This window comes from Mus caroli, chromosome 2 (assembly GCF_900094665.2).
Source record: "Mus caroli chromosome 2, CAROLI_EIJ_v1.1, whole genome shotgun sequence".
NCBI classification, from domain to species: Eukaryota; Metazoa; Chordata; class Mammalia; order Rodentia; family Muridae; genus Mus; species Mus caroli.
Genome location: NC_034571.1, coordinates 154,816,683 through 154,842,565, shown reverse-complemented (window position 1 = coordinate 154,842,565; position 25,883 = coordinate 154,816,683). Strand labels below are relative to the sequence as shown.

The 25,883-nt window shown below is 47.2% G+C and overlaps 1 protein-coding gene across 3 annotated transcripts; it reads right to left on the bottom strand.

Moving 5' to 3' along the window:
• Positions 1 to 172: 172 nt before the first annotated feature.
• Sgk2 (serum/glucocorticoid regulated kinase 2) lies at positions 173 to 25,883 on the bottom strand. Of its 3 annotated transcripts, none has more exons than XM_021149970.2 (14): positions 25,725 to 25,882; positions 21,342 to 21,587; positions 19,998 to 20,057; positions 19,077 to 19,126; positions 18,477 to 18,534; positions 18,230 to 18,313; positions 17,174 to 17,305; positions 15,038 to 15,150; positions 14,718 to 14,754; positions 13,715 to 13,801; positions 9,632 to 9,727; positions 8,697 to 8,852; positions 6,123 to 6,212; positions 173 to 1,375 (listed from the first exon to the last, which is right to left on the bottom strand). In XM_021149970.2, exons 3-14 carry the CDS (start codon positions 20,031 to 20,033, stop codon positions 1,211 to 1,213), a joined length of 1,104 nt encoding a protein of 367 aa, XP_021005629.1. In that variant the 5' UTR covers positions 20,034 to 20,057; positions 21,342 to 21,587; positions 25,725 to 25,882; the 3' UTR covers positions 173 to 1,210. The 3 variants fall into 3 exon arrangements, with proteins under 3 accessions (XP_021005629.1, XP_029328152.1, XP_029328153.1); XM_029472292.1 differs by having other exon boundaries at positions 17,174 to 17,302; XM_029472293.1 differs by having other exon boundaries at positions 1,288 to 1,375; positions 8,693 to 8,852; positions 25,725 to 25,883.

The following is a 25,883-nucleotide window of genomic DNA, read 5'->3' as shown; positions in this document are numbered from 1 at the left end:
ACCAAATGTCTCACTTAAGCTAAGAGAAGGATGAGGAAGTCAGAATCTATCATTTCCTGCAATTCTAAATGGAAGTCATCTCCCCCTGCCCCGCTCTGCTCCAACAGAGGCTCAAAAGTAGAGAATTCCTTGAATATTGAAAGATGTTGAGGCAACCATACCCAATAACAAATACTATCCAGTGCATTTAATATTACCTGAAACAAAGACACCGTCCACATAGAGCAACCTCAAACCAACGACAACACATGACAGGCTTATTACATTTCATCAATTTATACACTGAAATATAAATTCAGATACCAAGAGGCCCTCTCCCAGAGTGCTGGTCACCTACATTCTCCCCTTTCTCTCAGCATTTGAACCCTTTTACTACGAGAGGTAGCTTGTGCCCAGGCTCCATTCCAGTAGAGGTGGAGATTTATGACACACTAAAGGAAGCCACCAGACGGCTTCTGGGCAACCCACTTCTGTCCCGTTCCTCCTCTTCTCTTGCTTAGCACACAAAAGTGGCCAGTAACTACTTTGTGATCTCATAACTCAATATCCAAAGCTACCACGGTTCTAGTCTCTCTTCTGAAGAAAAGATGGAGCCTTCAGTAAATGATTGGATCACTATCCAATGAGGGAGGGGCTCAGGCTTCCTCAGCAAAGTAGTCCATTCATAGATGTGTAATTTTATAGCATGGAGAGGTGATAAATCGGAGGTGGGGCCTCCCCCACCCCAGGCTGGAAGGGAGTAGGTCACTTGAGAATATCTTATCTGAAGGTATCTTATTTCTAGCCCAGACCTCTGTTTCTGCTTCCTGGTAGTCATAAGGTAAGCCACCCCTTCCAGTGAGATGACTCAGCTTTGGCTGAAGACCGTAGCAATAGATGAGCCAACTGTGGGCTTTACCTTCTAAAATTGTGAGCCCAAATAGATGTTCTTTACTTTTCTTGCATATTTTGTCACTGCCTCAACAACAAACAAAACAAAACAAAAATGAAAAACCAAGCACAGAAGTCATTTCTCAAGAAGGGCAAGTCAGAACTGCAGACGGCTGGATACTTGGGAGCCTGAACTGTTCTTTCACATGATGGAAAATGTGTTCCCCTCTTCTCTGAGCCACTGTGTCTTACTTCTTTGGGACTCATTGTGTCTTAGTGCAGCAGAAGATAGTTCCAGCAGGTGCCGGCTGGGCTTGGTGGCTTTCCAAGTGCACGTCTCTCAAGAGTCCAAAATGTCATCATCATCCTGTGCATAGGAAAATCCAAGGAATGCACTTGAAGCCCCAGAACTGCTGGCCACGGTGTCAGGGGTGCAGCCAATGGACTTGGACACAGCTTCCTGGGTAAACTCTGGGTCAAAGTGTTTCAAGTCAGAGGGTCCTTCCTGTCAGTAGAGATTGAGAAGGGAGGCAGGGATCAGAACCAACTAAGGACCCCAGAGCTAGGAGAGGGGTGTCAGGCCTTCCTGACTCAGTGCCTCATGTTCCACACTAATCCTCAGACAAGCCATTAATGTTGTATATGTCCTAAATGCTTATTGTATGCTCAGCTCATAGCACTGGGAAAAATGGAGGACAAAACAGAAGGAACCTCAACTTTCAAGGACCGAATATGACAGGAAAAACAGGAGGAATATTTAGGGGACTGATAAAGTCCTAGATAATAGAGACAAAATAAGATAATATGGTAGAGACACTGGGGCTGCTAGGCTTCATTGGAGTGAGATCTATAAAGGGAAATGGGCAAAAAAAAAAAAAATCACAAACTAAGCATGGTGGTGCTCATTTAAAATCCCAGCTCTTAGGAAGAGGAGACAGAGGGATCAGAACTTCCAGGTTATCCTTGGCTACAAGGTAAGTTTGAGGTTATCCAGGTATACATAAGACCCTGTCTTTAAAAAGACACAATACTGGCCATAATGGTTGAACCCCATTAAGACTAGGGAGGCAGAGACAGGTGGTTATGAGTTTCAGGATGGCCTGGTCTATTGGTTTATCTACATAAAGAGTTCTAGGACAGCCAGGGACAGAGATACATAGACCCTATCTTAGAAGAAGAAGGAGGAGGAGGAAGAAGAGGAAAAGAAAAAAAAAGAGAAAAAGGAAAGAAGGAAGGAAGGAAGGAAAAAAGAAAAGAAAGAGGGGCTGGAGCGATGGCTCAGTGGTTAAGAGCACAGACTGCTCTTCCAGAGGTCCTGAGTTCAATTCCCAGCAACCACATGGTGGCTCACAACCATCTGTAATGAGATCTGGCGCCCTCTTCTGGTGTGTCTGAAGACANCTACAGTGNACTTAGATATAATAATNAAATCTTTAAAAAAAAAAAAAAAGAAAGAAAGAAAGGAAGGAAGGAAGGAAGAATAATAGATTCTCCATTTCCACTCCAGGGATAGAATATATATCTCTATCTTTTTAACATGGGCTAGTCATGTGACCACCCAATCAGGCTTGAAAAGGTACCTTGAGAGCTGTCTCTCTTGGTACTCTGAGGCCACCATATGTATACACAAACTCAGAACTGGCTTGATGGAGGTGAAGAGGACTCGAAAAAAACCACAAGTGAGAAATTCCAGACCATCAGCGTGCACTCTTTCACTGCTAACCACAAATTGAGGCTCAACAGAGAACTGCTGGCCTGGTATACTCTGAAAAACCCATAGACTCCAGATAGAAGCTTGTTCAGAGCCAGGAGAGATGGCTCAGCAGTTGAGTGCTTGGTGCTCTTGCAAAGGACTTAAGTTTGGTTTCCAGCACCCTCTGTAAAGCTCACAACCACCTGTAACTCCATTGCCAGGGGATCTGATGCCCTCTTCTGGCCTCTGCTGGCCCCTACACCACACTGGCCTGCACATAACCACCTACATAGGTACTCAATCAAAACAAATAAATCTTTAAAAAGATTGTCACTTAGAGGGCAGGAGCAAAGCAATACTGTGTTCCTGTAGAGGAGACACTGCTCCTGGGGTTTATGACATAAGCAGGTGAAGGAGTGGCGGAAGGGACTGCAGATCTGCTTTATTTTAGCCTGCAGGTCTTGAACTGAGGAAACAAATGAGCCATGGCTTCCAGCTTCTCAGAAGGGCCATGGTGCAGTGGTCCAGCTCAGGCTCAGAGTTTCCGGACCAGAATGTGAAATCCTCTCATGTTCCTTGTCTAACATAAGCTATGTAGCTCTTGACAACCAATTAGTTTCTGGTTTCTACAAATGAAGAATGTGGTACTAAAGAAATGTGTACAAGGTCTCATCAGTAATAGCAGACCCAGGAATCCTGCATGTCTCGCTTGAAGGCCCATAGATGGCTGTATTTTCCTGTATCTCTTCCTAGGAGTCTGTGAATCCACTCCCTCTTGTGAACCAACGTTTCTGGAAGGGACTAACTGTACCTGTCATCAGTCTGATTAACTGATTAAAACCTCAGTAGTTATGGAGAGGTTGGAATGTTGCAGGTCTAGAGCCTAGTTACAATTTCCCTTGGGCTATCATTGGCCACTCCTCTCCCTTATCAGGATTCCTTACCCACCTCTGGGTCTGACCTAGCATCCTGTGGCTAACATAAAAATCTTTGGAATGTATAAAAGACCCTAAGAATGTCTTTAGGAAGTACTAAGGCTATGGCAAAGACATCTCCATTTTGCAGTAACCCACCTAGAATATTTGAAGAGTGCCTTGATTTATAACTTTCTTTGTTCTTTAATTATCAAATCTTCACAAAACTGTCACACTATCTTTACTGTAATTTTTAAGTCCCAAGCTGGGGGAAAACCCTGGGGTGTAATTCAGTGATAGAGTACTTACCTAGTATGTGAGGCTCGGTCCCATTCCCAAGACAAAAATAAAATAAAAAAAGCAAGCAACATGCCGGCGTGGTGGTGCATGCCTTTAATCCGAGTGCTGAGGCAGGCGGATTTCTGAGTTCGAGGCCAGCCTGGTCTACAAAGTGAGTTCCAGGACAGCTATAGAGAGATAGAAACCCTGCCTCGAAAAAGAAAGAAAGAAAAAAAAAAAGCAAGCAACATCTCAAGATCCTGTACTGTATATCCTATCTGATCACTTTTATCAAGAACCTGGTGCTAAAACCTAGTCCCTAACAAGCAGTGTCTCAGACTGGTGGCCTTGTGTGAGCCCTGGAGTCTGCAAGTAAGGATGAGTGATAAGCCAGACTTGTCAGAGTGGACAAGGCTGACACCTCAAAACTGAGTATCAAAAAGAAGAAAGCAGGCCAACAAAGAAAACTCCAGGAGGAGCAAGCATCCAGACATCATCAAATGATAATGAACTTGTCCCAAGAGCAAGCCCAAGTGGTGGTGGTGGGAGCTTGGTTCTAGGCTTGTATTTGGAAACTGTGTATTTGTAGAGATTTTAGGCATGTGCTCATAGCTTCACACCTATACGGCCAGGCCAAGAGGCAGCAGTAGCCATTGTTTTCAAACATCCCAGTGGTATGTAAATCCCACTGTCAAGAATCTCAGGGTCTGGAGAGACAGCTCAGTGGTTAAGAACACTGGATGATCTTCCAGAGGTCTTGGGTTCAATTCCCAGCTTCCACATAGTGGCTCACAACCATCTATAACACGTAGTCCCATGGAATCTAATGTCTTTCTTTGATGTGCAGACATACTTGCAGACAACAACAACAAAAAAAAAAAAGAATCTCACCATTGTTGGTCTTGACGCGTGTAGTCCTTCCTATCTGCAGGGCAAGCCAACTTTAGCCTGTATGGGTGCCCTCAACTGCTCTGTCATCTTCAGGAAGTTGCCTGTTTTTGCAGCTCCTCAAATTCATGTTCATTTCTTTCTTTTTTTTTTTTTATAGCATAGAATAGAGTTTATTAAGGGCACGAGGAGGGGAGTTAAGAGGGTAGTAGAGGCAGAGGAAGGCAGAGAGAGGAGAGAGGAGAGGAGAGGCCAGCCATGACCATATGGAGAGAGGGGAGAATGGAAGGGGGAAGGGAAGAGCCCAAGAGGGCAAGAGAGAAGCAAGCAGGAAGCAGGAGTAGGAGAGCTTTTTTTTTTCCATGTTCATTTCTGATTAGCATTAAATTAAATATAATCACGTGCAAGGAGTACTGCCGCATGCCTTTAACCCCAGCACTTGGGAGACAGGCAGGTGGATCTCTGACTTTGATGCTAGCCTGCTGTACATAGTAAATTTCAGGATAGCCAGGGCTACATATAGAATCCCTATCTTGAAAAATGTGCGTGTGTGTATGTGTGTGTGTGTGTTAATGTTTTTATGTAATTGTACACATACACAAACTGGTGCTAGCTGACCATGATACTTGGTGTTACGCCAGTAAGGGCTCCAGGGATAATAAGATAGTATTTAGACTCCAGGAAAAATAAGGAAAAGATAAATCTAGTGTCACATCCATGAGCAGGAACTCCCCAAAGGAAAACTGTGAACAGTGAGTGAATCCTGAGTGTGTTCTGGTGCGGAAGGATGTTGCCAGTGGTGAGATACCCAGCCATTTCCTGCTCCTTTTAACTTCATTATATACACTTTGTACAAGAAATACCTAACTTTTTTTTTTTTTTTTTTTTTTGGTTTTTCGAGACAGGGTTTCTCTGTGTAGTCCTGGCTGTCCTGGAACTCACTTTGTAGACCAGGCTGGCCTCGAACTCAGAAATCCTCCTGCCTCTGCCTCCCGAGTGCTGGGATTAAAGGCATGTGCCACCATGCCCGGCTAATACCTAACTTTTATCATCAGGAAAAGGTCTAATGGTATGGCTCTGCCTGGGTGCACTATTGCAACACAGAACACTATAAACATCTGTACAGGCACTGGGTGGGGGTGACAGGTGCCTGAAATCCCAGTATTCAGAAGGCTGCATGGGAGGAGCTTAAGCCCAAGGCTAGCCTGGGCTACCAAGTCTCAAAAATAAACATTGTATCAGCTTTGTGGGGTTATGGTGCTGGAGATGAAAGACAAAGGAGCAGTCCAGGGCTCATGCTTCTAAGACTGAACTAGGCTCCAGGGGCCAGGGCAGCTGGAGCCACTTCTGATTCCTGCTGCCTTGCACGAATCACTGAGACTCTCCAGCCCTCGGCATCACCAGCTATATAAAGAGAGTTGGCCTAGATTCTGGGAATCCAGAAGCCGAAATCCGGAGAGAATCCTGTGCTTGCTTACCACGTTTGGGTTGAAGGGTGGAGTCAGCCTCTTGTGGTAGAGATCATCCCAGTTTATGGGACTGAAGAACATGTGGTTCTTTATGTCCAGCTGCAGGAAGAAGGTACTGGTCAGAAGCGGTCCTCACCATAGCTGCGCCCCAACTGGTACCCACTATTGGCCACCAACTAGATAGACCTTTGGCAGCTCTGGCTAGTCTGCTCAGCCAAGAGAGCATTTAGTCAATAAACATCTCACCTCCCACATCATCTGAACCCAAATTCTTCCCGATAGCATAGGTGCCTTCCACTGTTGGGTCTCAGCACCCGTACCATACTGTACCATACCATACCGTACCAGGCTCTGGAGGCATTTCTGTGAGCAAGGCTGAGAACTGGATATAGAGGGCTAAGGTAAGCAGATACTTCCATGCACATTAATACCTCTTGATTCTTCCAGAATGCAATTCAGAGAAATACAACAAACCCACTCACTTATGAAGACATGAGGAGTAAAGGCCCAAGAAAAACTGCAGATTTCCAGAGGCCCAGAAGTAAGGAGTGAGTCCTGGGTATAACTGCCCACTACTTTTCTAAATCCCCTTCCCTTCCAGCAGGGTCCTCCCTCTGTCTGCTTCCCACTGAACAGTTCTGCAGCGCCTTGCATCAGTCTGGCCTTCCAGAGGTTGAATTTATGTGAACACAGCAGAGTTTATCTAAAGAGTCACAGGCATGTTCTAAGACGCAAACTCCTCTTTGGATGGAAGGGATCTGTCTTCACAGAAGTCTGGATCTTTAAGCTGGCAGTGGGAAAGAATAGGCAAATTGCCAAAGTGTTGTCACACATCACAGTACCTGTCATGGAGATATCTTAGTATATATAATGCTTACAATCCCACATTCTATGCCAGACAATGGTCAAAAGCTGTGCTATCCATAGAGTGAGCTGTCCTGGAACTTATTCTGTAGATGCAGGGGCTGTCTGGACTGCAGTCACTTCCTCCTTGCTTGAGACTGGTCTCACTATACAAGCATGGCCAGCCTGGAACCCACTTTTTAGATCTGCCTGCCTCTGCCAAATGTGGAGGTCAGAGAACAACCTTGGGGAGTCAGTTCTTTCCTTCTGCCATCCGGATCCTGGGGACTGAACTCAGGTTGTCAGGTTTAATAGCAGGCATCTGAAACCCAAACTCTCTTGCTGGCCCCAAAATGATCTTACAGAGAGTAATCAATAAGATTGTCTTTAAAGTGATGCCTTAATCTTTTTTTTAAAGACACATGCATATGTCAAGGGAACAGATTATGAATTCTATGAATTATCTGTCTCCCTATCTTAAGTGTCCAGCTGGTGTCTGGCAATGTGAATTGCTTGGATATCTGTGAAAAGCAAGATATCTGTGCAGTCCCTCTGCACAGAAGCAGAAAGAAGCTTCTAGAAAACTTAGATCGTATCACTCCTCTGCTCAGCAAGCACACTCTGATTCTTGCCATTCTCCCTGTTCATACCACAGGACTCTTGCACATGTCGTGCCTAGAGCTGGGGAGCCTTCTTCTGGTTCTTTACATGGCTCCTCACATTCCAAGTTCAACTTGTCACCTCTTTAGAGAGGACATGTCCGGCCATGCCAGTGTGAAATGGCACAGTCCCCATATGCTCTTATTGTCTATCTCTGCCCATCGTTCACTTCCTCCCTGAAATTTGTCGCACTTGGTGATGACTGCACAGAGTTTCTGGTTTTTTGCCAGTCTTCTTCCACCTTCAAGCTTAACCATCCAGAGACCTAGGCTATTAAACCCCTTGCACCAAGCTCAGTGCTGGTACAAAACAAGGGCTCAGCAAATATTGGTTGGCTAAAAACAATCCTGTATTTTTAAAAACATGGTTAGGGGCTAGGGAGATGGCTCAGTTGGTAAAGTGACTAAGGACCTAAGTCTGGATCGCCAGCACTTAGATAAAGGCTGACAAGGAGGGCATATTCTTTAATCTCAGAGCTGAGGAGGCAAAGACAGGAGGCTCCCCGGGGTTCACTGGGCAGCCAGGATAGCCAACTAATGAGCTACAGGTTCAGCAAGAAATCTTGTCCTAAGAAATAAAGTAGACAACTGGAGAAGACACTTGACATCATCCTCTTCCCTACATACACACACACACACACACACACACACACACACACACAGACAAAGACAGACACATATAAACAGAGAGAGAGAGGCAGAGAGAGAGACACACACAAACACACACAGAGAGAGACAGAGACACACAGAGAGAGACAAAGACACACACAAACAGAGACAGAGAGAGACACACAGAGAGAGACACAGAGACAAAGACAGACACACACAAACACAGAGAGAGAGACAGAGAGAGAGACACACACACAGAGACAGAGACACACAGAGAGACACAGAGACAAAGACAGACACACACAGACACAGAGACAGAGAGAGAGACAGAGATCAACAGGCAGAAAGGTAATTTCTAGCAAACGCACGAGCAGCCCCTAGGTTTACAGGGCATCAGAAGACAGCCCCACCCCAGGTACTCCTGAGCTGTCTCTGCAGGAAGGGACCAGTGCTCTTCTGCTTGGTCACCTACAAAGTCTTCCTTGGAGCCCAGCCGCTGCCTCTGGTCCTTGTGGAGAAGACCTTGCAGGAGGTCACAAGCAGCCACTGTCCGGCCTCCAGGGATCTGTAGCGGCTGATGTAAAATGTTCTCATACATCTGGGCCACGTCAGTGTTGAAGAAGGGAGGCTGGGGAGAAAAGGGAGAAAAGCTTCAGCCATGAAGCCATGGAAAGGGGTCTCATAGGGTGTTAGAGCAAGCTGGGATAGCCCGGAGGATTTGTCCAGGCCTGTGTCCAGGGCTACAGCTCTTGGGGCAGGTAGAAAGGGAAAGGGCCTCCAGGCTTCCAGCCCAGGACAAAGGATTGGTGAGAAGTCACAGGCTTTCCCCATCCATGGGAGCTTGAGAAGGTCCTTGGGCCACCTATGCACCAAGTATTTTACTCTCATCTTTCCCATTTCTTCCTGGCCTCACAGACATCTTCTGCCAGAGGCTACAAATTGGCAGATTACAGAAGACAAGGCTGGAGATTGTTAAACTATAGAGCTAAGAGCAGGGCTCTAAACTACTGTCACAGTCTACCCCTCCTGGCTCTTCCTCCAGCTCCTCCACCCACTGGTCCTTCTACCTACTCAGAGCTGACTCTTTCTGCAGCACTGTGCCATGCTGGAGAACCGCGCCCAGAGGAAAGGCAGCCTCAGGAACGTATACACAGGCTTCCACCTATGCATACAGTCCATGGTGGCTCCCAATCTATCAGCACCGTGACCTTTCAGCCTTAGTTTCCTTCTTGGTACAGTAAAAGTAACTCTATACTCTGTAAAAAGGCTATGTTGTATCTTTACTCCCAGGGTGGACAGATAGCTCATTTAATTTCCCATGCAAAGCTAGAGTAAGCTATGCAAACTGGGGGACCACCCTCAGCTTTCCCAAGTCACCTGTGCCCTGTAGACATATCTGTTACTCACCAGGCCATGTAGCATCTCGTAGAGGACTGCCCCTAAGCACCACCAGTCCACTGCTCGATCATAAGGCTCTTTACGAAGCACTTCTGGAGCCAAGTACTGTTGAGGAAGTATGGTTATTTGAGGACCCCTCCCTAGTCTCAGTTTCTCTACCTATAAACAAGGCACTCAAAGGAGAACATCACAGAGGTTGTTCCTGTCATCAGAATGTCAGAGCTTCTCCTGTGGTCATCAATATTTGCTCACTAGAGGTCTGGCTGGAGACAGGTCCTTTGCAGTGAACTGGGGCATACTGGATTTCAGACAAGACTGCCCTGCATGGTTACGCATGTTGTACATCACACAAGAGTACCAGACAAATGGGTTAAAGGAACTGCCACCTGCCTGTGATCTACTGGCCAAGCCAGGTCTGCAGTTCAGAAGCAGCCATAACTTCTTATTTGTATATGGTCACCTATAGACTACCTATGTCCTAAGACTGGGACAGCCTTGACAGCACCCTGTAGTGCATCGAGGGGACAAAGGGACAAAGCTAAAGGAATGTGGCACAGCCTTGTTCTGGAAATCTTAATGCCAGGGGAAAGGGGCAGAAAGGGGTGCATTTCAGGCCATACTGATGAGAACATGCCAGGCAGCCAGCCATGTCTGGCACAGGGAAAGAAACTGAGGCAGTGCTGTGTTTCTGCCTGTCCCAAGGGCTTGGTGACCTCTTTGCTGCTAAGGAACTGAGTCCCAGCAACAGAAACAGCTACCCTGAAGGACTATATGGGTCTAAGGAAGGGAAGAGAACCATACAGCTCTGAGCCGGCTTCAGTGCATGGGTCTAGAAAGAGCACTTGACCTGTCAGAACTTTGGCTTCCTTATCCTTAAATAAAGACAGGATCAAAATGATAGCTGGAGACATGGTAGGTATATATAAACGTGAGGACCTGTATCCAAATCCCCAGGAGTCACACACAAGCCAGGTGAGATGGCTTACATTTGTAACTCCAGTGACATGGCATAGGGTCAGGGTAGTGGATCACTGGATTGTTGGCCAGCTAGCCTTGCCAAACGAATGGACTCCAGGTTCAGTTTGGGACATTGCCTCAAAAAAAAAAAAATAATAATGTGGAGAGTGATTAGGGAAGGCACCTGACTCCAACTACTGACCTTTATACGCATGTGCACATGAACTACATACATACACACACACACACACACACACACACACACACACACACACACAGAGAGAGAGAGAGAGAGAGAGTAAAAAAGGAGTTCCTACTGGGGACACAGGAGCAAAGGTAGGAACTCTTGTCTGTGTGCCTAGGTCTTGAGCAGCGACATTTCTAGAAGGAGTATCTCCCACATCAGTTACAATTCCATATCCCCCACCCCCTATTGCTAGTTGCACCCAAGAAAGGACTGACTGTTGTCAGGCTTTGAGGGGGGATTAGAATCATTCAGTAGGTACCCCATGTACAAACATAACTAATGGTCCCTGCTGGAAAAGGTTGCCTGACATCAGCTCCCTGAGTACCAATGGGAGGACCCCATCTGAAGGTCCAGAACCACTCTGAAGGCTGATGGAGACACACGGGGAGGCTCTAAGGTCCCGCCCCAGGGAAAACAGAGAGGAGCAGTTCCATTTTGCAGCCTCAATCCTTTGCTCCTTCTGAACCCTGCTCAAGCTACAGGGGCCCTCCTGCTTCAAGGTTCACTGTCCAAGACTGGTGGATATTCAAGGGAAGGTTTTAAACCCAAGGCAAGTCAGATAGACATGTGAATTCCTGCTCAGACATGCAATATTTACTGATTGATTGACTGTGGTCCTGGAGGTTGAACTCAGGGCCTCGTGCGTGCCAGGCAGCCCTAATTATTATCTTGAGGTTGTGTCTTACAATACCCCTGCCTCACCCTGTCAATGAGGGTGAGAGCAGGAATTACAGAAATCCACACATTTTAACCTCCTAGGATCTCTGAAAGAGGGAAGTAGATTTATGTTTAATACTTCCAAACCCTGACCGTAACTCTCTGGCCAGGTTCTCATGGTCAAGGACTTGGCCCTGTGGAGCAGTGTCATCTACTACAGTGGCCACGAGCCACATGTGGCTATCAAACAATTGCTTCTGCAGACGATCAAGGTCTGTGTCTCCTGAAATGTGACCGATCACAGCTGAAATGGACTATAAATGTAAACTAGTCTCATATGCTAGATTGTAAGACAGAAAAGAATTACTTCAACATTTTTACACTTGTGTGTGTGTGTGTGTGTGTGTGTGTGCACGCTCTACACACACACATACACACACACACACACAGAGAGAGAGAGAGAGAGAGAGAGAGAGAGAGAGAGAGTGAGAGAGAGTAGTTCTGTCCTACCATGTGGGTTCTGGGCATTGAACAAAGATCCTTTGCTTGGCAAAACGTGCCCTTACATGTTAAGTCGTCTTGACAGACCTATTTAACAAATTTATACTGAATGTATATTAAAATGAGAATATTTGAGATATATTGAGTGAAATAAAATATATTATTAAAGTTAGTTTCAGTTGGGCATGGTGGCGCATGCCTTTAATCCCAGCACTTGGGAGGCAGAGGCAGGCAGATTTCTGAGTTCGAGGCCAGCCTGGTCTACAGAGTGAGTTCCAGGACAGCCAGGGCTATACAGAAACCCTGTCTTAAAAAACCAAAAAAAAAAAAAAAAAAATAGTTTCACCAATTTCTCCTTACACAAAAACACACCAAGACAAGACTTAATCTTTTATGTAGTCCAGGCTAGTCTCAAACTCATAAGAGATCTACCTGCCTTACCTTTCAAAGGCAGGGCCTAGCAGCATGTGCCAAGATGATGCCCCAGGGCTTAGCAGCATGTGCCAAGATGATGCCCCAGGGCTTAGCAGCAGGTGCCAGGCTGCTCCAGCATTGCTTGTTCCTTCTCACTCTGTGCGTGTATTTGGTGCTGGGATGTACCCCAGGCCTTGACGAGCGATCTACCATCAAGCTACAACCCGATTCCCATCTTTTTTGCTTTTCTTAAAGATTTCTTTAATTTTATTTTATGTGTATGGGTGTTTTGCCTCCATGCATGTCTGTGTGCCACATGTTTGTAGTGCCCACAAAGACCAAAAGAAGGTGTCATATGGCCTGGAACTGGAGTTAGAGATGGCTGTGAGCTGCCAGGAGACCCAATTCCTGATCCTCTGCAAGAGCAACAAATGCTCTTAACTGCTGAGACATCTCTCCATCCCTGTCTTCATACATACATACATACATACATACATACATACATACATACAAACATACACACACACACACACACACACACACACACACACACACCTTACTTATTTCTATTTTGTATGTGTGGGTGTTTTGCTTGCACCACTTACATGCAGTATCCCCGGAGGCCAGAAGGGGGCATTGAATCCTTTGGACCTGGAGTTATAGACAGTTGGGAACTGCTACGTACATGTTGGGAACCAAAGCCAGGTTCCCTGGAAAAGTAACCACTGCTCTTAACCACAGAGCCACCTCTCCAGCACACGGTTTTACCTGTTCTTTTCTTTTCTTGGATATTTTCCTTTTTTCTTTTTTTCTTAGATATTTTCTTTATTTACATGATTTTACCTTTTTAATATATAATTTCCTAGCATGCCTGAGGCTCTGAGTTCAATCCCTAAGACCACAATAAATAAATAAATAAATAAATAAATAAATAAATAAATAAATAAATAAGGTTTACATGTATTTGGTTTCCTGAAGCTCCCATCTGACCTGGAACCTACTCTATAATAAGGCTGCCTTCAAACTCCTGATCCCCACCTCCTATCCCCACTTTCCAAGCATTGGGATTGCAGATGTGCAACCCCACATCCAGCCAGAGTTGACCTATTTCCACTGGGCAGCAGCTGAAGTCACCAGAGGTAGGTGGGTCCCCCTAAGCTGGTTCCCTGACACTCACAAGACGACTCAGCACAGCTGACTCAGGGAAGAGCTGGGGAGAATGAAAGGAGGCCCTTCTGCTGTAGCCTGCGGGATGTATTTAGTGTCTGTGCGCTCAGCCATTCCTGGTCTGCTTTCGCCACAGATCTTCCACATACCTCAGGGGTGCCGCAGAAGGTGGACGTGGTCTCCTCAGGCTCTACACATTCCTTGCAAAGGCCGAAATCGGTCAGTACCACGTGACCCTGTGGGGGAGAGATGAGGCCAAAACTCAAAACTCCACACCTTAGAGCCATGGCTGTGGAGTATGGCGAGGAGACAAGCTGAGTGCTTCATGCAGACCCAGAGTTCATGGCCTGGATGCCAGGAGACCTCAGGGCACTGGCCGGGGACATGGCACTCTGCCATCTTCCCTAGTTTATCATGACTCAGGCCGGTGCCTACAAAAGTGGCAACTCCAGGATGTTCTCGCTGGGTCCGATTGATGGAGGGCTGGAGTCTGACAAGCCCACCAGCGCTAGCTGGGTGTGAGGATGGAGAAGGTAGAGGGATACTGAGGGCCTCTTATCAGACTCCATAGATACCGAGGGGGCTCTTATCAGACTCCATAGATTCTGAGGGGTTCTTATCAGACTCCAGTAGATACTATCAGACTCCTGGAGCTGCCATGCTTTTAATCCTCTCTGCACCGCTAGGACCGTACTCTTTTCCAACGTTATGCTGCCCCCTAGAGGACAATCCACATCCAGCAACTGAGCGCTGAGGGTCATGGAGGCCCAAATCTCCTTGTCTCAATTTATTTCCATCCTAAAGAGCAATCCTGTGAGGTTTGGTGAGGCTTCTCTTGTAACCACAGTTGCATGTGTATGTGAATATGTATATGTATGTGAATGTGTATTGTATATGTATATGATGTATATGTATCTGCACTGATATTTGTACATGCACATAGACTCCTGTATACAGGAGTCTATACATACATATGTACAAGATTACATATGTACGCATACACACACAAGGATGAATGTTACCATATACATACATATGTAATACATAAGTACCAATGTACTCAGATGATGTTTAGAGAACACAGATTTGAGCTTAGTGTATAAACACACACACACACACACACACACACACACACACACACACTTCACATACCTGGCAGTCCAAGAGAATGTTTTCTGGCTTCAGGTCTCTGCAGAAAATAAGAAAAAAATAGCCATTTAACTGAGTGAATTGGGGACTCTGGTCCTAGCAGGAGAACGACTCATGGAAGCCCCACAGGAGAATAAGGAAAACCCAGGGAGGCCGGCTTGACTCTGAAAATGAAGGACAGCCTTGGAAAAGTTCCCAAAAGGGGGGGAGGGGGAGCCCCCCTCTGTTAACCGACCAAGGTCACCAGGACATCACGGCCCACACAATCCCTGCCTGGTGGAGCAAGGGTCTGGCGCTGCTCATGAGCCAAGTGCAGGCTTCACCTGTAGATGATGTTGAGAGAATGAAGGTAACCAATGGCGCTCGCCACCTCTGCAGTGTAGAACCGGGCCCGGGGCTCCAGGAATCTGCGTTCCCGCTGTAGATGGAAGAAGAGCTAAGAGAGAGGAGAGAGAGAGAGATGGCAGCTGGATTCCAGCTCCTGGCACACGAGATAGGGGCCATCAAGACCCTCTCCTCTGTGCAGGCCACTCGCCCTATTCTAAACTGCAGTGTATGCAAACCAAGAGACTGCATGCTGACTCCACCCCTCCAGGGACCTGGGCTCTCCGAGGCTATAATCAGCCAGCATAATTAATTAGCTACTGTGTCCTACACTACAAATCATGCCCCTTCATGCCTCTTATTTAATTCTCATAACCATCTTCAAGATTTCTACTGTGATGTCCCTTTCATGTCAGAAGAGGAGGAGTTAAGTGATTTGTCTAAGGTCCCACAGTTCAGAGTTGGCAGAGCTGGAACCAGGTAGTTCAAGACATACTTTGGTGGTGGTGGTAGGGCAGGGGGTAGACTTTATATAACCCAGCCTGGCCTTGAACTCACAGTCCTCCTACCTCTGTATCCCACGTGTTGGGATTACAGGTGTGAGGCGCCATGCCCAGCAATATTGTGGTTTTTCCTCCCACCCAAACGTTAGGACATCACACAGCCCAGCTTAGATCTCCCTGTTTGGTCTGCTTTGTGAGTTGCAAAGCCATCATTTAGGGATATGCAGGATAAAGCCTCCCTTGCTGGACTCAGGCTGAAAAACACTTGGTTACAGGTGAGATCTGGTGCAGCGGAGGAGGGAGACAAAGCAAAGCCCAAGTTTGTGTCCAGCTTGCCCTGCCCTGTCTTGGGGTTAGCAGGTGGCTCAGGTCTCTACTTAGGCAGTGACATCAGGATAGAGAGATGGCTCAGTGGTTAAAGTGCTTGCCATGCAAGTATGAGGACCTGTGATGGTGTGTATGTGCTCGGCCCAGGGAGTGGCACAATTAGAAGATGTGGCCCTGTTGGAATAGGTGTGGCCCTGTTGGAGTAGGTGTGGCCCTAATGGAGTAGGTGTGTCACTATGGGTGTGGGCTTTAAGATCTTCATCCTAGCTGCCTGGAAGCCAGTATTCTGCTAGCCACCTTCAGATGAAGATGCAGAATTCTCAGCTCCTCCTGCAGCATGCCTGCCTGGATGCTGCCATGCTCCCACCTTGATGATAATGGACTGAACCTCTGAACGTGTAAGCCAGCTCCAATTAAATGTTGTTCTTATAAGAGTTGTCTTGGTCATGGTGCCTGTTCACAGCAGTAAAACACTAAGAGGACCCTAGTCCAGATTCCCAGAGACCAATTTAAATGCCATGTGGCTGCAGCTGCCCATCTGTAATTCCAGCTTCAATAAGATGGAGACCGAGGAACATCAGAGCAAGCTGGCTAGCAAGACTAGCTACAATGTCAAGCTCTGGGTTTGCTTAAGAGACCCTGACTTAATGAAAAAGGTGGAAGAGAACCTGGGGGTGACTTTTGACATCAATCTCTGGCCTCCATGTACAAGTGCACACACACTCGCATGTTTGCCCCACACATAAAAATGTGTGTGTGCAATACACATACATGAAAAAAAGATTTTTTTTCTTTTTTTTTTCCCCATTGGATTTTCAAGATAGGCTCTCTCTGTGTAGCCTTGGCTATCCTGGAACTCACTCTGTAGACCAGGATGGCCCCAAACTCACAGAAATCCACCTGCCTCTGCCTGCCTCCCAAGTGCTAGGACTAAAAGCATGCACCACTACTGCCCAGGTAAGTAAGATTTAAAAAAAAAAAAATGATAGTGATGGGTTATCTCTTACCCTGTGGCCTGGGTGTGGGAAACAACAGTATTGGAAATAATGACCACACATTTCTCTCTGGCAGTGACCTTTCCTGGAGTCTATGAGAGTGAGGCTGGGCCACCTTGTGTGGGAAAGGCAGGGAAGTATAGCAGTGGGGGAGAAGAGGACCCACTTGCTATAAACTGGGTCATCTTGGGAAGCAACTTACTCGGCTGAGCCTCTGTACTTGGGATACCAAGTGGGCCTGTGATAGGGATGTGGCAAGGGTACGCAGTGGGTATGCTCGAGGCCAGCTCCTCTCCCACGGTCCACTCACCTCTCCCCCGTTGACATAGTCAAGCACAAAGTAGAGTTTCTCTGGGGTCTGGAAGGAGTAGCGCAGGCCCACGAGGAAGGGATGCCGCACGTTCTTCAACAGCACGTTGCGCTCTGCCATGATGTGGTTCTGCTGTGGAATCACAGACCAGGGTCCATGTCACAGTTCGGGACATTCCAGGTGACCTTGCTTCTGGAGGTGTCCTGCCCACCACTTTCTCCTTGCCTTGGTTCAAATGCCCATGTGGGCTCTCGATTGTCCCTAGCCTCCTTGTCTCGTACTTAGAAGTCAGTGTCTTGAGCCTCAGCCCCAGCCACTTTCAGACTAGTGTAAATCCAGAATCCCCTAACCTGGGGTGACAAGCAAAGCATATACTATGGCAAGACTCATGACTTTGATCCTGCTATTTTATCCATCTGAAAAGCCCCGCCTCCCTCCCTCCCTCCTCCCTACTCTATGTTTGTGTGTGTTTGTGTCATGTGTAATAAGTGGATGACAGATGCCTCTCTCAGCCCCTCTCCTCTATATTCTTTGAGACAGGGTCTCACTGGACCTATCTCTGCAGTACTAGGATTAGAGACACATGCTACCATGCTTAGCCTTTTATGTGGGTTCTAGGGGGATCAAACTCAGGTCTTCGTGCTTGCTCAGAGAGCACTTTATTGCCTCAGCCATCTCCCTAGCTCCTGGTTATGCCACCTTTATTTCTCAAACTATCAGAGTGCTATTTACTGTCAGGATCCATTCAAGACCATTCATGCAGGAAGACCTCCCTTCCAAGCTGGTCAGGCCAAAGGGACCTTTGAAGAGGGCATGGTGTGAGCCCACAGTGCGCACTTGGGAGCCTGTTACCTAGAGAGGGCAGAGAGTTCAGAGGATTCTGCATCCTCCATGGGCTCCTAGGGAGATGGCTTAGCTTGCCTTCCTCTAGGAAGGTTAGGGTCCGGTGTGCTCTGGACTTTCTGAGCTGCTTCCTATAGACCTCTGGGAGCTGGAACCATCTTGGGAAGCCTCCTAGAAGCAGGAAGGGAAGTGAGCTTTCCTGAGCTCTGGTACCTCTTTGTTCTTTAAAATGGATTTCTTTTGCAGAACCTTCACGGCATAGAAGGCTCCGTCCGACTTGCGCTTGGCCAGTAGGACCTGCAAAAAGTAAAGGCACAAGACTTCAGGATGATGGGGTTCCCCTGGCAGCCCCTACACCCATTCTGCAGGTGTGTGAGCCTTCGCTTACATATGCTAATGGAAGACACCAGGTGGAAGGCTGCAGAGGGAGAGATCCCAGGCTCCCGAGGTCCTTACTTACCTTCCCGTAGTTCCCTTTGCCAATGACTTTGAGGAAATCAAAGTCTGTGGGTCGGGCACTGTGGACAGGAGAAGAGCAAAGATTAGCCTCTGGACGCTCAGGAAGTCGGGACTCTGGTTAACTTCAGACCTGGAAAAAGCAGGTGGCTTGGCAGAAGCCACATGGCCTGGCCAGTGAAGAACGAGTCTCACAACCCAAAGTAACTTAAAAGACTCAGCCTTACACACCTCCCCTACACCCACCCAGCTCCCAGACCAGTTAATACCAGGAGAGGCAAATCAGGTACATGGTGCAGAAGGCAGTCTGCCCATCCGCGCCTCACCCCCACCCCCACCCCCATCCCAGCCCCATCCACAGTAGGAGAAGGGTCTGGAGAGTTGCTGACAGTGCAGATGTTTGGGGTCATTCCAGGCAGGAGGCTCAACCTAGGTCAAAGCAGGGGAGTTAATGAGAGATGAAGCTGAGTGGGCGTAAGGGAAGAGGGATGCTGGGCCAGCTGGCAAAGGTTTTGAGCACACCAGGGACCTTAGATTTCATTTCTAACGAGAACCTGCCATAGGATAGCCAGGGAGGAATTTTGTCTTCAAAACTAGAACTCACTTTGGGTTGGCTGATGGCCCCAGGTTGATGTTCCCATTGGCCCTAGAGGGCTGAAGACATAGAAAGAAAGAAGCAATGAAGATCGGCAAGCCTCCTCTCCTTCCTTTGACCCAAGCCCCAGTACTGCCAACACTACTACCAGCTTACCCCCATCCCACCCTCCCCACCCTCCATTCTTCTTTTGGTTTTTGTCCCTTGTACCCACCCACTCTTCCATCTAAGCACTCACATCAAACTTGCTTCCCCTAACAAATCATGGCAATTATAAAGAAAGAAAATGGGGCTGGTGAGATGGCTCAGTGGATAAGAGCACTGACTGCTCTTCCAAAAGTCCTGAGTTCAAATCACAGCAGCCACATGGTGGCTCACAACCATCAGTAATGAGATCTGACGCCCTCTTCTGGGGTGTCTAAAGACAGTTACAGTGTACTTACATATAATAATAAATAAATTTCTGGGCCAGAGTGATCAGGGCCTGAGCAAGCGGGGCCAGAACAAGCAGAGGTCCTGAGTTCAATTCCCAGCAACCACATTATGGCTCACAATCATCTGTACAGCTACATTATACTCATATACATTAAATAAATAAATAAATAAATCTTAAAAAAAAAAAAGGAAGCCAGAAGTTGTTGTTCAAGGTCTTACAGGTAGCCAGGGTGGGACTTGAACCTATGTATTTTCAAAACCAGTCTCATAATTTTGTTCTAACCAAATCTACTTCTTATAACCCCCAGCTAAATCTCTCTTCACTTCTCCTTGCAAATGGCCATCTCAGTGAACCCACAGTTACCTGGAAGACCCAAGTTCTGGTTGAAAGCCCGTGGGGCTGGCCAGGATCTCCATAGATTCCTCAGCCTTGGGAGAAAGGAAGTCCCTGGTGCAGGATGCTGGGTATTGGGAGGAGGATCAAGAACCATTTACCTGTGGGCTAGGAACTCCAACTGGGCTGGAGGCCATTCTGCAGCTGTGATCAGGTAGGCTCTGGGGGGCACAGGGAAGAACAGGAATGATGGAGCTTGGCCTCCAGGCAGGGCTGCCCCCTTGGCCTTTCTAATACAGCCTTAGTAACTCCCACCCCAAAGGCCAGCAGTCCATGTATGGGTGAGACAAATGACATTTGCCAGCCCAGCCTTTCTCACCAAACAATTCAGTGTGGTGGACCCGGACAGATAGGGTGACCCCTGCCTGGTGGGGGTCTCTGCAAAGTTTGGGGACACCCAGGACAGGAAAACCTTTGTGGTTCATAGAAAGTTCCAGAGCAAGAAGGACCCTTGCAGGCCTAAAGCTGAATATTTCCCTGTAGTTCTCAGTGAGGTACCCAAAATCTTTTAAAAGGCCTTATGTGGTTTTGTTTCTCTATTGTTTTAGACAGGGTCTTGCTCTGGAGCCCATGCTGGCCTTGAGTTTGCTACATATCCTAGGTTGGCCTAGAACTGCCTTAGCCTCCCACGTGGTGAGAATTCAAAAACGGGCTACCACGCTTGATTTAGAAAAGGACTTTCTAGGGTCCCACCTTAGATAGGTAGATAGGCTTTCCAGACTCCCACCTAAGCATGTTGGCAACCCTGAATTCTTGTGGGTACTCCCAGGCTAAGCTCTGTGACAAAGACAACCTTCTGAACCCTGTACTTTCTCCAGTGTCCATTAACAGCAGCTACACTGGGGACTTTGGACCAGAATCACAGAATTCCCCAAGTAGCCAGTGTCTATATGAGGTCAAATGGTAGAAGCAGTGGGCAGCTGGTCTACGTAGCCAGCAGCACAGTGGAAGTATCTGACTGTCTAGGATTTGGATCAGGGCCTTGGAACCTCATAGACCCTACCCCTCTCACAGGGGTAGGTGCAGATTGTTCATCTAAAGACCCCAGTTTTGATTGCTGTGGAGTCTGGGCTATGTAGCCTGGTATCTCTTAGATCACTGGCTTTCCATGGAAGGTCTTAGAGGCACCACTCCTGTAGCCAGGTGGGACACTGAAACTCATTCACCTGTGGCCAGGAACTTCCACCAGGTCAGAGGCCACCACCAGCAGAGAAAGTAGCTTCAGGGGAAGGGAGGGTATTCCCCTGCTAGGCTGACCTAGAGGCTCATCACTATCAAATTCCCCGCACAATTGTAGAATTAATTCCACCAGAGGGAGTGCATCCCAGCCTCTCTGATGCACACCAGACTGTGCTCCCACAGCCGGTCTGTGACATCACTACCCCTCCCCAGGTGGTCCCCAACGGGTCCAGTGTCCAGCCCCAGCTCCCTGGGGCCCCACATACCTATGCAGCCAGGGCAGGGCAGAGCCTCTGGGAGATGCAGCAGTTGGAGCCGAGTACAAGCTGTGGACAAGAGAGACTTTCTCTGTTCTCCCAACAAGAGCCAAGTGTCAGTGCCTGGTGCCCCCAGCACAGAGCTCAGAGCTTCTAGCAGTGGCAGCAGTGAGGGGACTGGTGATGTCACACGGGATCCAGCAGCTCTTAGGATGGGACGGGAGACCTCTGTTCCCCCGGGGTCACCATTTCTCCCTAAGAAATGAAGGATTACACAGCAGTCACAGAAGAACCTGAAGGCCATTGAGGACTGTAAAAATGTATGTGTGACTGTGTAGGTCAGGGTATGTGTGCTCTCTGCAAGAGGTTTGTGCAGAGATGTGCTTTGTCGTGTCTGGTGTGTCATTGTGTCTCCAGATCTCAAATATTTGTGTCAGTGTGTGTGTGTGTGTGTGTGTGTGTGTGTGTGTGACTATGTATATGTATTGGTGTGACAGCATGTATACATGTGAGTGTGCATCTGTGCTGAGTTCATCATTATTTTGCTGTGTGTGTAGTGGATGTAATATCCCTAGACATCATTTAGTGTGTCACTGTATAGTATGTGCCAGCATATCTATCTCTATCTATCTATCTATCTATCTATCTATCTATCTATCTATCTATCTTCTATTTACTATGTTTGTGTGTGAGTCTGCTTTTGAGTATCTATGTGTTTGTCTTCTAATAAGAAATGTGTCTAGTGGGCTGGTGAGATGGGTCAGTGGGTAAGAACACTGACTGCTCTTCCAAAGGTCCTGAGTTCAAATCCCAGCAACTACATGGTGGCTCAAAACCATCCGTAAAGAGATCTGATGCCCTCTTCTGGAGTGTCTGAAGACAGCTACAGTGTACTTACATATAAGAAAGAAAGAGAGAGAGAGAGAGAGAGAGAGAGAGAGAGAGAGAGAGAGAGAGAGAGAGAGAGAGAGAGAGAGAGAGAGAGAGAGAAAGAAAGAAAGAAAGAAAGAAAGAAAGAAAGAAATGTGTCTAGTAATATGTGCACATTAACTATGTAACCACATATATGTATAGGTGTACATAGGCCCATCACTGTATGACTGTCCATATTAGTGTGTGTTGCATAATCTCTCTCTCTCCTTCCTTCTCTCTTTCTCTCTCTCCTCTCTCTCTTTCTGTGTACACACACACACACACACACACACACACACACACACACACACACATATCTATACTGTCTGTTAGAACCATGTGCCTATCCAGGTACCATAAAGACAAACAATGTGATCTAGAGGAGAAGTCCAGGGACCTGAGCTATGGCCATGGAGAACAACGCACCTGCCAATATCCTGTAGATAGATGCTTCAGAAAAGCTGGAGCTGGCTCTCCATCAAGCTGGCCTTGGTATTGGACTACTGAGCCCTTGACTACCTAGGTCTTCCCCATGGGCTCACTGTCCCTAAAGCAGACCTGTCTGGGTCACAGTTCTTCCGCTGTGTGAGGGCTCACATCTCAGAAGCTCACAAAGGTCTTACTGTTAGGCGTGACCTTTAAGTTCTCACAGGGTCCTGAGGAAGGAGGGACTGGATGGGATCAACACAGCAACCGTCTTCTGGAGTGTTCTGTGTGGCTAGTCAGTTTAGGGGAGGGAACAGAATAGACTGAGAGTGGGTGGGTCAGGCATTCTTAGAGACTCTTCACTTCAAGGGACCTGGAGGTGTTGACCCAAGAATACCGCAGTAAACAGTATCAAAGTCTTTCATTTTCTCACCAAATAGAAATGTTGAACCAATACACAAGTCTGTAAGGTGGCTTGTTGACAAAACACACGCCCTTCCAAGGACATTTCAGTAACAAGAACCCCATGGGGTCTTCACTGGGCAGAAGCCAAAGACAGCCTAAGTGTTCCTGCCTGGCACTTAGGAACACCTCAAGCCACGCTGTCTCTGTCCTCACTTTGCATCCAGGTTGACTGCCTGTTTTTCTTTCTCTTTCTTCATTAAACTCCTCTAGAGTCATCTGCCTTCCTCAGCTCACTCCTTTCCTGTTCCAATCCTGTACCCACCTCAAGTTTCATCCTAGCATTCCAAGGGATCAGTGAACAGTGGATGACTGTCCACTCAGGTGCCAGTGATGACACTGATGTCCTCATTGCTCAGCCAGCCGAGGCTTTGATAACCCACCTGTCACTCTCCTTTTATCCACTCTGCTCTGAGATGTCCTGTGGTCCCTTTTGGCTTAGTCCCCTTACTGGACTCTTCTTCTCTTCTCCTTCTACCTTGGCTCAGCTTTGGGGCTCCATTTATTTCCTACACCCATAATCAGTTCACTGGTCCCAGGCATCACAAGGCTGACTTCCAATAACATGGCAGAGGCCTCCATCTCAGCAGTACCCGTGCTGACTGATGTCAAGTGACGGGGTGTCGTGGTCTATCTGGGGTTTAGGGATTCTGGTGCTGAGCCTCTGCAGACCTGAGAAAACCCTAATGCCTGCCTTGGCCCTCTACGAGAGCCATCCTGTCCTCTGGCTTTGTTTCATTGTCGCTCTTGCTCTCTAACTGTGTCACTAGTCAAGCGCTCAGACTAGAGCATCCGCTCATAAAGGCAGACTCTTCTGGCTTAGTATTGAATTCTCTACATCTACAACAGGCCTGAAATAGAGGCAGTTTTCATGACACATTTGACTAATGAAGTCAAGGAATGGAACACTCCATCACGGTATACATACAAAATGAAAACGTATATAACCCCAACCTCTGCCTACAGACACCTACATGGACCAAAAAGGGGCCACACAGCTGATACAAATTTCAAGGAGAAAGCAAATTTTAGAATGGTGGGGGCACTGGGGGAATCATTTTATTAAAGTGGAAAAAAAATAACAGGTATTTGCATGTATAGCTTCGACAAAGGCAGGAAGCCACGACCACCGTGGTTAAGTTAGGCGATTTGGTTTTGTTTTTGAACTATTGCAGAAAAATTTTCACAGTGACACAGTTTAATCACTAAAATACCAAGCCTCAGCAGCCCTTCAAAATGTTCACTGCCTACTTTTTCTGTCACCTTGGCTAAGACCTCACCCTACCCCATCTTTTCAGAGTTCCTTTGATCCTATAAAACTGTCTTGTAAGCTGGGCGTGGTGGCGCATGCCTTTAATCCCAGCACTCGGGAGGCAGAGGCAGGCGGATTTCTGAGTTCGAGGCCAGCCTGGACTACAAAGTGAGTTCCAGGACAGCCAGGGCTATACAGAGAAACCCTGTCTCGAAAAACAAAAAAAAAAAAAAAAAAAAAAAAACAAACCTATCTTGTAATACAACCTGGCCCAACTTGAAATCTCTCTGTGTGTGTGTGTGTGTGTGTGTGTTACTGAAGACTGGATTTAGCACCGCTAACCAAGTTCTCTACCTCTAGGCTCCACCCCAGCCCTGTCAGTCCTATTTAAATGAGGAGGAAACCAAGGGATGGCGAAGAGAAATGTGAGTGATGTGAGTGAGCTACCATGTTAGTAAGTGATATAAGTTGGATTTGAACCCAAGCAAGCTGACCCCAAAACCCACAGCCTAGAATCTCCAGAAGAGTCTAGACAGAAATAATGAAAGTGGCGAGGAAGTGATCTGTGATGGGCTGGTTCATTAAGAAAGAAGAAATTAGGAAGTTAGTTGGCTGCGAAGAAAGCCAGAGGCAGACTTTCGCTATTTTGTGGGTTACTTTCTCATCCATCTTTCTCCTCCCCTCTTCTTCCACCCTTTCAACCCCAATACTTGATAGGAAAGAAAAAGAATAGAAGGAAAAAGGGGGCGACATTATCTGTAGACTACTTCCTGCTGATTAGGGGTATTGAGTTCCTTGGGGCAAGTCTGATCTTCACAGTCAGGATATCTAATTTCTTCCTGTTCTTTTTTCTTTGTGCGCAACTCCTTGATAAAATGCAGCAAGCAACAGCAACCAACCAACAACACACACAGCCTCTGGGGCCCTAGCGTTTATAATTTATACACCCTATGAAAAGTCCCTAGAATTCCAAACATCATACAATCACAAAACCAAACCAAACCAAACCAAACAAACCTCTCTGCAGCTGGTAAAACCATGCCTTGCTAGAGCATGAGGCAAATCACAGTCAGCTGCTGTGGACAATCTCATACCACACCCAGGATTAAGATGGAAAACATATTGTTATGATATTCCTGTGTTCGTAAAGAAACCAAAATTCTCACTTGAGAAAGGGGAGAAGAGTTAGGGAGTAAGAAAACTTGGGTAGAAGAAGAAAAGGAGAAATGGAGATGAAGTTAGGGAGGAGAAGGAGGAGAAGGGTATGAGGTTGGAATAACTCAGACGTGGCTGTAAACTGAGAGGAAGGCAGGTGCCCTGCTCCCAGGGAAGCTCCTCACCTGGAAACCCCGGGTTCCAGTGCAGGTCCTAGAGAATGGTGTTCTCTTCCTCTGCACCGTCCTTCTGACCTGAAACCCAATCCTGACTCACCCTACAACCTTCCCAAGCAGGAGTGACCTGTCACCCACTCGCCTGACTCTCAAACCAGCACAGGTTCA